The following is a 12,726-nucleotide window of genomic DNA, read 5'->3' as shown; positions in this document are numbered from 1 at the left end:
TCAATGTCACGTTTGAATTGGGTCCAGAAAAATTGTCACAAGTGAACACAGGTGAGTAAAGGAGGTATTGTAGGCAAAGAGCATCATGGGCATGAGAGTCAGAAAGCAACTTCAGGTACTTACTGATAGGTAGCAGTTGAAATGATTTTAAGTTCCAGGTAAGGAGTTTGGCCTTAATTCATTAAGGATTGCTGATCCATTGAAGGTTTTGGAACCATGAAACTCATTGTTTGATTTTATAAATCCTTATCCAGAGCATTATGTTAGGCTTAGCAGCTCAGCTGTGGCAGTGGCAGGGTCTAACATCAGTGACAACAGGTGCTATCCTCTGACAGTCAAGATCTAACCCTTAGTCTCCTTTCAGGAAACTTTTCATCCCAATAATAGTGATGATAGCTACAACATATTGATCTATTTCTGCATTGTATGCACCATGCTAAGTAACTCATCCTTACGGTAACTCTCGTGTGTGTGTGTGTGTGTGTGTGTGTGTGTGTGTGTGTGTGTGTATTTTATTGATTCCTATTGCAGAGGAGGAAATCCAGACTTAGCAGGAGTTAGATACCTTGTTTCACATCACACAGGCAAGTAGCAGAATTAGAATTTGGACCCAAGGCCATCCTGTTCCAAAGTTCATTTTAGCAAAACCACTAAACGCAGCCCTCTATTGCTTCTCAACTAATGTTTTGCTGCCAGGATACCTTCCCCTTGAGCCTTGCTGCATTTGGCATGCTTTGTGTTTGCCCCCAGGGTAGATTCCTCCTCTGTCAGGCTCCCAGTTTTCTTATTAATACTGCAGGTATTCCAGGCCAAGGAGGATCATCTTTAACGGAACTTGACGCATGTCTGTTATGACCTTTATGTGTTTGTCGATTTACATGTTTTCATGTACTACAGTGGGGCATCTCACACCTGTTGGTGTACTTCTGGCTTAGCTGTGTGACCTTGCATAAGCCTGCTGTGCCGGATCTATGAAATGCTAGGGTGAGCTGTATGACCTCCGAAACCCCTTCTGTCTTGGGGATTAGGCATTAACAAAGAGGCAATAAGTGGCTGTGGGCTTCATGGAGGCTCCGGGGAGTGTTGTCAAAGGGACCAGTCATTCTTTTCAGTCCTGATTCCTGGTGCCACTCACTCTCAATATGAATTATGTGGACACACTTTCTAATAATCCGGCTTCACGCACCTGGAGTTCTGCTTGACATCAGTGAACTGCAAATGTGGCCGTATTCTTGGAGCTGCTTGAATTTAGAGCTGCTTGCTCCACATTCAGAGTGGTCTCCTTGGTCACTTTCTGCGCCTTTTGCACCTTTGAACACTGCACATCCTACCTCCACCCCCACCCCCCCGCCCATCTTCCCTGTGACTTTTATCCATTCCTATTTTCTTATCACCTGATAAAAAACAGCTCCTTCCTCCAGCCAGTTAAGTCTAGATCCGGCAGGAGGAACCGAAGGCACTGGAATTTGGTCGAAGTTCCCCCTGGGACTGAATTCACACCCAGGGCTGAGAACCACTGCCTGCCTTGCCACTGCGGCCCCCACCCCCCAGCCCTGCTCAGTTTTCATTATTTGTCCTAACTAAGCTTGAGGGATGTCAGTGGATCCTAATAATTTCATGGTGTTGGAAGACTGGGGGCCATTTGTTATTTTCTGTTTTCAGTTTTTAATAAACATTTTGTGTGCATCCTAATTTTTATACTAATCCTCTGTAGACTCTTATGTCCCAGACCTCTGAATCTATCTGATTGATGTGATAACTTACTGCCAGTTAAATATAGTTAGTGTTAAAAAACACTACTCAAGAGACCTACATTTGCATACCATTTGAATCCCACAAGGAGTTCAGATTGTGGAATGTCCTATTCAGCATAATTTTTAAAAGAAATGCATGTTGATATAAACATTCCAGCATAGGGACGCCTGGGTGGCTCAGTTGGTTAAGGTTAAGCATCTAACTTCAGCTTGGGTCATGATCTCACAGTTCATGAGTTTGAGCTCTGTGTCAGGCTCTGTGCTGACAGCTCAGAGCCTGGAGCCTGCTTTAGATTCTGTGTCTCCCTCTCTCTCTGCCCCTCCCCCTCTCATGCTCTGTCTCTTCAAAAATAAACAAACGTTAAAGATTTATTTTAATAAAAATAAAATAAATCCCAGCACATATAAAGGAAAAATGACTGAAAAGATATATATTAGAATATTTAATTATGAGTGATGGGATTACAGATTTTTTTTTTTCATCTCTGCATTACACATTTTTCTGTAGTGAACACATATTTCTTATGTATTTAACAATCTTGAAAAGAAAATATACCCTGGACGAAGTAGGTGGTGTGTGAATATGTGTGTTATTTTTAGCTCTTGAGGCTAAAATATTCTGTGGGGGTATTGAGGATGGTACCATGCTGAGAGAGTTAATAGCAAGGCTTGGCACACAAAAGCTAGGATTTGGATCCCTGTTATTTTTGTTTTTGCTTATTATAGCCAAGCTAAACTTATCTCATCTGATGATGGGCATTTTGTTTTGTCAAACGTGTGTCATGAGACTATTAGTTCATAATGGGGGCATCAGATGATGATGCTGATAATGTATTGTTATGTCTTTAATGCTGATAGATGAATATTAATATGTTATTGGTGGTGCTTTCTAAAATACTGTTACACTAGGGACAGAATGTTGACCTAGTAGCTGTTCATCTTTTTGCATTGGCTTAATTACTACAGTTTAACACGTGCATCTGAAAATTTTAAATAAGACACAATGAGAATAAGTTGTTTAGACCAAAACTTAACAGTAGTTCTCTCTGGACTATTGTCAAGTACTTTTAACAGTACTTAAAAAATAAAACAAAGCCCTCAGTCCCCAACAGATGTTTAGTTTCTGCTCCTACTTTTGTCAAGATAGGTTCCTTTAAAAATAAGGCGGGAGAGCCAATTGCCTGGATAATGGGAAAACAGCATTGTGTGGTAACGTTTCAGTAGGGTGGTTTCTTCTGAAATGCTGTTTCACTAATCCTTGGGGAAATTTGGCTGTGAGCATGCAATTATTACATTTTTATCCACAGAATGGGCTAAAGTTGGCATCACATCCCTCACGGTTGCCAGAGGCAACACACTGATTTAATTTGTGCCCCTCTGGCAGACATTTTTGAATAATTTGTGGGTTTTTTTGTTTGTTTTTTGTTTTTGTTTTTTTTTTTTGTAATGGTACTTTTCCTATTTCCTTTCTGTACTCCTACCTTTTGTTGCTCACTACTCTTTCTGATTGAGTTCTGAGGCATCCTGTGTTGGTTGTGGAGCGGAGACTAATTGAAGGTCCAGATGGCTGTCCAAGAGGCAGCCGCGCTTGTGTTTCTGGCAGGTGCGGGGAGGGGGAGAGTGCAGGTCGGAATGCTGTGAAGGGCCAGCCCACGGCGAATGCCACTCCTCTCACAGACTGATGAAAACAAAACAGATCTTAATTAGGCATGTTAGAAATCCAACTTGGAGCCTGAAAAATCTACCTTAAGACTTGCATTTGAAGGGTTTTGAATTCTTCAGTAGAATTGAAATTTCTTGAAGTACTCACCTCCACAGTTCTATTTCCTGCTTGTGGCTTTTTGTATGCAAAAAAATCTTTTATGCTCCTGGAGCATCACTAAATGCACATAACTCAAGTGTGGGCAACTCTTCTCCTAGCTTAGGGGTCACAGAGGCGCAAGGGGAGAGCCGTCCTTTCCACCCAAGAGCTGGCCAACATTCCTACTATGGCCACGTTGCATTACTTAAAGGCTCTGGGGTGGTTGTACTTCTTCGCACAGTGCTTGCTGTGTCAAAACCATTTTTTTGTAATAGATGTTTGTTTTATATGTACACCCTTAAGATTGTCAGAAAGGGGGAGAAAACATTAATTATTCTATCCATCTTGTCTGGAAATTAAAACAAATTTTTTTTTCAACGTTTATTTATTTTTGCAACAGAGAGAGACAGAGCATGAATGGGGGAGGGGCAGAGAGAGAGGGAGACACAGAATCGGAAACAGGCTCCAGGCTCTGAGCCATCAGCCCAGAGCCTGACGTGGGGCTCGAACTCACGGACCGCGAGATCGTGACCTGGCTGAAGTCGGACGCTTAACCGACTGCGCCACCCAGGCGCCCCCAATTTTTTTTTTTTTTTTTAAATGCAGAGTGGACACAAATATCTACCAGATATCTTCGAGAGCAGCTGGCCAAGATTTCTGACTTTTACCACATGGCTTCCAGCACAAGTGATGGTCCTGTCCCAGTGCCACCAGATGTGGAGCAAGCCATGAAGCAATGGGAATACAACGAAAAGTTGGCATTTCACATGTTCCAGGTAACCTTCCCAGGAACCTCAAGGCTGTCTAGCTTGCTTTTAAGAAGAGAGCAAATACTTTATAGTTTAATTTTTTAGGAGTCAAGTGATATCTTTATATGAACCAATATGTTGAAAGAAAACAGTCTGACATTTCTCACCTTGAGTTGTATTGAAGGTAACACCTTTGCCCTGACATGACAGCTTCTATTGGATATATTGATCTCCAGCTTTCAATGGTCTTAGCCCTTTTAATGCTGTTAATTACTTTGCCTTTGCTGTATTAAATATAATCCCTGTAAACCTTTTCTTTTGCAAAAATTAGATACATTCAGAAAATATTTGCGTGGGTATTTCCTGTCTCATAGATCTCCATTAGGGCTTAGTGTCTCCATAAGAGGGTCATGTTAATTTGGCTCAGCAGCAGTTTAAAATGTAGTTGGGAGGATGAATAAGGCCACTGAGGAATGACTGAATCCTCCTCTCCGAGAAGCTGATGTAAATCATATTGACCAGAAGAGGGCACTTGTGCTGTTTTTTGCTTCAGTCTTTATTCCTAGTGAGGAACAGGGAGAAGTGTATTCAGCTGAAGTTTTATGACTAGCAGAGACTTTGACTACCTGTTATCTTGACCAAAGAGGAAAGGGGTAAAAAGGATATGTAGTTTCTAAATTTTCCTTTTAGAGCTTTATAATTTCCAGACTATAAGAGAATTTTCCCAAGAGCTCAAAGTGGGAAAGAGCCTGGTCCTTTTGGCAAGTAGCATTGTTAGTTTTAAGGCAGTTGAAACAACTCTTACAAATGCAAGTTCCATTTAGCAGAGGACTCCCTTGGTGCCTGCTCTGAGTTTTTAACGACTTTGACTGGGTGGAGGATTTAGTCTGCATCTTCGAAAAAGTGTGTCAACATGCTTAATGTTTTTGGAAGGATTACTTTGTGTATTGGGAACATTGAAATCAGTATCTCCTTTATAGGAAGCAGGTCCTAAATGGATGAATTTAATTGGGTCACTAATGTTTGAATTTAAAAGTTTAGTGTATTTTAATTTGCCATATTCTGAAATGTGAAACTGACTTAGTACATACACCTGCAGATACATGTGCAGAAATAAGGGTGTGGGTATGTACACAGAGGCATCTTGAGGATGGATGTGTAGCCGTTGAAAGTCATATTAATGAAGACTCTTTTTTGAACCTCGCACTTGCCATCTCTTATATGTTAAGTACAAAATTCCATTTTATTCATTTCTTTATCAACTTCAAATTCACTGGTCTTAAAATTTTTAATTGTACTTTTTTGTGACTAACCATTTAACTCTTGGATTTAAGGCATTTTAAAATTTAGAAATTAGCAACCAGTAGCTATCTTGATGTCATGCCAGTGTCACTGTTGTCTTTTAAATACTGAAGCTATGATTTGTCAGTATATTTTCACACAAATCGCTGATAACCATGATAGTGGACCACTGGTGATAAATAGGTAAGAAAAAGTTGCTAGGAGTAAAGTCGGCATTCATATTAACTACTAAGGTGGTTATCAGAATGACCTTAAAGATACAAGTGTCTTTCCCAGAAAGCGTATCTTTTTGTTTCTATTTTGAAGATTCTTTCATGATGTAGGTCATAATACAAAACTGTAACATGATATTAAGTACATACACACATAGAATATCATAGAAGAATAGTTGGTTTATATGTACGTATGTGTGTGTGTTTATATGAAAGTAGTAAATGAAAATGTTAACGGTGCAAGAGGGGCTAGACCACCTCTGGAACATTTTGGAAATCTGAGGTGTGTTGTTATTTTTAGTGTAGTTATGTTGGAACATTTATACATTATTTTATTGTAATTTTTTTCATTTGTTAACAGTTAGGCCATTATGTTGATTTTTTAAGGTTATATTTCATGCATAGGTTATAGTATCTGAAATTCATTTTAGGATAGAGGCAGGGGTTATTGGGAGGGCATTAGACCTAATGGGATTTTCAAATGCTTGCTGAGATGATAGTGTGATGGGGGCTTTTGTTCTGTATAATTATCACCACTGGACAAGTTTCCTCCTGTGACATAAGTTCATACTCCCTGGAAATCTGGACACATGCTTGACATGTCCTCAGAGTCTGAAAGCTTCTGAATTTCCTTTCTCATAGGAATTAATTGTTTTCAATTTAGAATGAAGCAGATTACCAAGAAAAAAAGAAAACCAAAAAACCCACCCCAAACCGATTATACAGAATCACACTGGCACTTTGTTTTGTTTAGAATTTGGGGTGTGGTCAAGGAGACCATACAACACAAATAACAGTAGTAAAATTACGCTTCAGCAAAAGAGTTACAGTGCTCCTTTTTGAATGTGAATTGGTCTTGCTTTACCGTCATCAGTGTGACTTTCTCTTTCATTGAAGGAAGGAATGCTAGAAAAACATGAATATTTGACATGGATCTTGGATGTGTTAGAGAAGATCAGACCGATGGATGATGACCTTCTTAAACTCTTGTTACCACTCATGCTGCAGGTATAGTACATGTGACCACGAGCCAGCTGATTTTATGGGCAAGAAAGGAGTCTGATTAGGATGATTAAGTATGTAGAGGTGGAAGAGGAAGAACATTATCTTTGGGATAGAAGGGAAAAATGGCTTGATGCTACTCCACATGTATCAGCCACGTTCATAGTTTTTAACCACGTGTCCTAAAGTATTCTCACCTGCGCTAATGCCGCCCGTCGGTGAGCTAAGCAGACAGCTCTTTACATACTATCTCCCCATTCGCACAGATGTCTGTGAAAACAAAACAAAATCATCTCTTTTTAAGCATTAGAGGATCTTTTATATTCATTTGACATTCTTTGAGCCACTGGGGATGGGAACTTCCTGTTTTAATGATTGCTTTAAGATCTGTTAAAAATTTAGGTTATTTGGTTACGATTTACTTAGAAAACATAAAGTTTTCCTGGAAAGTTAATACATGCGTTTGGTCATTTAAGCAATATGAAAGAGTATCTAGTGAAAAGTAATTCTCTTCCTCTCCCTCGTACCCTCCTGGAGACTACACTGTGCGGGTGTCCTGTGTATCCTCCCTGTGATGGTCTGTGCCCATGCTGTCCATTAGAGTAGCCACTAGCCCCAGGTAGCTTTCGAGCCCTCGAGCTATGACAAGTGCAATTTGATAAGTGCTCTTAGTGTAAACGCACACCAGATTTCACATTTAGTTCAGAAAAGAGTGTATAATGTCTCATGAAATCTTTTTATGTTGATTCCCTGTTGAAATGATAGTGTTTTGGGTATGATAGGCTAAATAAAATACGTTACTTATTTAATTTTGCCTGTTATTTATTTATTAAAAAATTTTTTTTTAACGTTTATTCATATTTTGAGAGACAGAGTGTGAGTGGGGGAGGGGCAGAGAGAGAGGGAGACAGAATCAGAAGAAGGCTGCAGGCTCTGAACTGACAGCATAGAGCTTGATGTGGGGCTCGAGCTCACAGACTGTGAGATCATGACCTGAGCTGAAGTCGGAAGCTCAACCGACTGAGCCACCCAGGTGCCACTTGCCTGTTATTTTTTTAATGGAAAACTTAAAATTACATATATGGCTTGTGTTGTTTCTATTGGACAGCACTGGTTTCTACAGTACTTGTGAAGTACCCCTCCCCCCCCCTTCTCTTAATGAAAAAAGTCTTTGTTAAAATAGTTGTTTCACCGAGTAGCATCAGACGTGACTGAAGCCCGTTGTCCTTGTGCTTCTCAGTATTCGGACGAGTTTGTTCAGTCGGCTTACCTGTCTCGTCGTCTTGCCTACTTTTGTGCCCGGCGTCTTGCCTTGCTGCTGAGCGATAGCCCCAGCCTCCTTGCTGCCCACTCGCCCCACATGATGATAGGACCAAACAACTCAAGCATCGGGGCCCCCAGCCCTGGCCCCCCTGGCCCCGTCATGAGTCCCGTGCAGCTGGCCTTCTCAGACTTCCTCTCCTGTGCACAGCATGGCCCCCTGGTTTATGGACTTAGTTGTATGTTGCAGGTAAGTCCCTGGCCCTTGCTGTTTTATGTTAAAATTCAGCGTAGGAGATAATCGAGTTAAGAATTGCCCCTTCAACTTTCACGTCACATTCCAGTTTTTTCCTCATCCAAATAATTTACAGATTGAAGTTTCATGTTTTTATTCTTCTATGTTGGATCAAGCTGAGTGAAGATTTGTTGCTTCTGTGTAGAAGAAAGTTCTTGTAGTTACCTTTTATTATACCATGCAGCACTCTCAATGATAAAATCCTTGAGGGAACCCACAGAATAAGTCTGCTATATTACTTTGCTTTTGGAAAGACATTTTCTCAGTGCAGCATTTTATAGCTTCCTCAGTCCACATCCTAAGTTGGTTGCCATCCTCTCTATTTCTTTAAAATCCAGGTAATTTGTCAGGCTCTGTTGTTCGGCCAAGTATCACTGCTTGTGTGGTCCTTGAACATCCAGTCGCGCGCAGGCCACTGGGCCGATGCTGTCAGGAATGAGATACAGCCCCGTCCTAGAGGAGCTCACAAGTTAGTGTTCAGGTTACATTTCTGGGGCTCTTAAGGTGTCCCGCTCTTTACTAAGAGGCTTTGGCCTGGCCTTAAAGACATGTTCTCCACTCAGGTAGAGCTTATGGTCTCATGGGGAAGACAGGCTTGTCAGTGGACAGTTTCCATATACTATGGCAAAGGCCAATGGAAGGATGCACAGGGGACTAAGGGAGTTGAGAAGCGGAACTTGTAGTTCAACCCAGAATTCAGAGAGGCTTTCTGAAGGAAGCAGTTCTGACTACTGCATATTATAAGAGGTTTTTTTTTTTTTTTAAAAAAAAAAAAAAAGGTGCTAAGAGTATTCTTGGCAGAGGGAGCAGCATGAGAAAAGGGCCAGAGGGTTGATCAGTCATCTTGTGTGCAGGTTGGTATTAATGGAACATCAAGTGTAAAGCCTGTTGGGGTGTGGGCATATAAGACTCCCTAGGTGCCTTATGATTGGGATGCGACTGGAGGGTTTTAGGCAGGAAGGTGCCATGGTCAGTTGTGCCGTTGATTTAGATTGTTGTGGCCACAATAGAGGGAGGATTTGTGGGACTAGCAAGGGAGGGGAAAGAGAGGAAGAGACAAGGCCAAAAAGTCAGTTTGGGAGAGTCTAGGTAAGTTCACTTTTGGACTGTTTTGGATTATTTGTCCTTTAGCATCTCTAAATAATTTTGTTCCGGAAGTTTTTACATGTCTCATTTTGAAGTTGATGCCAGACATCCAGCCAGATGTGTGGATTTGAATCCCTCAGGGACACTTGGCTGACCCAAACCCCAAGAGGGGGTGAGATTACCTGAAGAGTTAGCAGTGAGTGGTGACCTGTGGCCTGAGTGGTGAAGAGGCGGCTGAAGGGCAGTCCACGGAGGGGGCCGTGAAAGTGTGGCCAGACTGGACAGAAAAGGAAGGGGAGAGACTATTGTTATAGAGAGACAAGGACAGCGAGAATAGGAATGCTATTGTTACGATTCTGTTATAATCTTACTAGCATTTATTGTGTTCTAAGCATCGCTCTAAATCGTAACGTGTATTAAGTCACTTACTTCTCAGAACATCCTATGAGATTGGAACCAATATTACTGCTGTAACATGAATGATGAAATGGGGGCATAGGTCACACAGCAAGTAAGGGGCAAGGCTGGACTTCACACCCAGGCAGTCTGGATCCAGGGTCCACACTCTTACCCACCATGCTGAGCTGCTTCTCTAGCTACTGCAGGAAGTTTCCAAAAGGAGATGGTAGTGGGCAGTGCCCCCATATTGGGGAAGTCTGGTAAGAAGATAGCTGGATTGTCTTAGATAAGACGGTGGTCAGTTGAGAAGCCATTGTAAGGCGGGTTGAGGCGTGATGAAACTGAGGAGAAATAATGCTACCTGTTCTTTTGAGAGACCTGTCTGTGGAAGGAAAGGAGAGAGATTGCTGCTAAGTGAGTGGAGATTTTTTAAAAGGTTTTGTTTTTTTGATGGTCAGATTTGAACATATTTCTTTTTTTTTTTTTTTAATTTTTTTTAATGTTTATTTTGGACGGAGAAAGATAGAGCATGAGTGGGGGAGGGGCAGAGAGAGAGGGAAACACAGAATCTGAAACAGGCTCCAGGGTCTGAGCTGTCAGTACAGAGCCTGACGCGGGACTTCAAACTCACGGATCACGAGATCATGACCTGAGCTGAAGTCGGACGCTCAACGGACTGAGCCACCCAGGCGCCCCAGATTTGAGCATATTTCTTAGCTGAGATTAAACTAGTAGAGAGTGCAAACAGGAGAAGAGGGGGTATGTGATAGATCAGTGCCCTGGGTATTGGTGATTTTAAGACCCTGGGTATTGGTGATTTTAAGAACACTGGGAAGAACTCCATGATGGACAGGAGATGAGAACCCCGACCTCCTCACACACAGGAGGAAGGAGACGGGTATGTGGACCAGTGGAGACAGATGCAGTAGTGGGGCTCAGGGACTTGACGTTCTTCATATCTGCCACCTGGTTTCCACAGAGATGTCTCCTAGACTTCAGAATCTAGTTTTTGTGATACTCAGTTTTGCGTTTTAGAAGAAACATTGCATCCCTTCTCTAACAAGCTCACAGTTTGTTGTTGAGTGGTGCAACAACATGATAGTTAAGACTTTTTTTTTTTCTGTAATGTTTATTTTTTATTTTTGAGAGAGAGAGACAGAGACGGAGTGTAAGTGGGGGAGAGGCAGAGAGAGACAGAGACACAGAATCCGAAGCAGGCTCCAGGCTCTGAACTGTCAGCATAGAGCCCAATGCTGGGCTGAAACTCAACGAGTTGTGAGATCATGACCTGAGCCGAAGTTGGGCGCTTAACCGACTGAGCCACCCAGGTGCCCGAAACCTGTTTTTTTAGAATACTCGCAGACCTGATTTTAGCCTCTGCTCTTCCAGTTTCTAATGTAACCTTTAGGCTCTGTTTCCTGTGTGTGAGGGGGATGGTGACAGTTCCTTCTTGGTGACCACACATGGTTAGGGTTGTGATGATGCAGTGTTCAGTATGGAGCAAGGACTTATTTAAACTGGAGCCATAATATCGACTCTGTTTAGAAGTCATAACGATAGCATAGAGGTTCTAGACACGTGTGCTGAAATCAACTTGGCTGGTTATTACTCTCCTCTGTGGCTCCTATTCCTCTGTGGTACAGTGGGGGGAATAGCATTACCTACCTCATGGGATCGTTGTGGTCTGTGAGTGAGGAGTCATAGAAGGTGCTTCGTGCAAGCTGGTTGAAGAAAAATGTCTGCAAGGGTGTAACGTAGAGGTAGGCAAGCTATAATCTGTAGGCCAATGCCAGCCAACGAGCTAAGAATATATTTTATATTTCCAGTGAGTTATTAAAACAAAAAGAATACGTGACAAATTATAGGTGACCTGCAAAGCTTAAAGCATTTACTCTCTGGCTTTTTATAGAAAATGTGCCACCCACTGGTCTAGGGTTACTGTCTGTCTAGCATTTGTGAAGCTATTTACTGCATTATCTCAGAGATTATTTCATAGATTAAAACAAATTCCTTTTTAGATTTTATAACTTTAGAAATTACACATTCTAATTCCATCTCTCCTTTTTCTAATTGCATGGAAAAATTGTTTTAAGTGACAATTTTTAAGTGATAATTACTGTTTTTTTATTAAGTTTCCTAGGTTCTCTGTGCTGGAATGTTAACTTATGAATTATAATATTCCTTAATTTCTCAGTAGCTGTACCACCTCCATTTCAAATTAATAATTCTATTTTAGTTTTGTCTTAAGACTTGAAAAGTTGAGAATGGGTACTTGTAGGAAGCTATAATATAGTTATGATGAGGCCTCGTTTTTATTGTTAAGCTGTTATACTTGTTCCTCTTAAATATCTGGATTTTCCTGCTTCATTTCCAGACTGTCACTCTCTGTTGCCCAAGTGCCTTGGTGTGGAATTATTCCACAAACGACAATAAGAGCGCGAACCCAGGCTCGCCCCTGGATCTGCTGCAGGTGGCCCCCTCCAGTCTCCCCATGCCGGGTGGGAACACAGCTTTCAATCAGCAGGTAGACTCTCTGTTACGGTGGTTGGATGGGTGTTTTCACTGAGAGGCATCACGACACAGCGAGCCACGTGGTGGGTGTTAGCCTCTCAGATGCTTGGATGCCTGCCCTTCCCAGCCCTGCTCCCCATCTCTCTGAGGGACGTGGGGGGAAGTAGTTAGCCTCTCTGGACCGCAGAAGTTCATCACATTGCCTCCTTCCTCCTGCAGCTCTTGCTGGGCAGCTCTTGCAAAGAGTCCTGCCACCCAGACGGTAATTGTGATGGTGGCTCTCATACATGACACAATTCCCGTAGATGGCAGTCTGTGATATTTAGTAACTGTTTTTATTAGTGCCGGGTTATTT

At 41.9% G+C, this 12,726-nt stretch overlaps 1 protein-coding gene across 1 annotated transcript in view; it reads left to right on the top strand.

The window, feature by feature from the left end:
- Positions 1 to 12,726, top strand: part of MED12L (mediator complex subunit 12L) — a 335,495-nt gene that overhangs the window by 65,189 nt on the left and 257,580 nt on the right. The window contains 4 exon segments of the mRNA XM_045037430.1: positions 4,162 to 4,331; positions 6,716 to 6,826; positions 8,061 to 8,330; positions 12,235 to 12,384. Coding sequence (XP_044893365.1) covers positions 4,162 to 4,331; positions 6,716 to 6,826; positions 8,061 to 8,330; positions 12,235 to 12,384 — 701 coding nt within the window.

The sequence above is a fragment of the Felis catus genome, chromosome C2 (assembly GCF_018350175.1).
Source record: "Felis catus isolate Fca126 chromosome C2, F.catus_Fca126_mat1.0, whole genome shotgun sequence".
Lineage (NCBI taxonomy): Eukaryota > Metazoa > Chordata > Mammalia > Carnivora > Felidae > Felis > Felis catus.
This window is presented reverse-complemented; position numbering and strand designations above follow the sequence as displayed.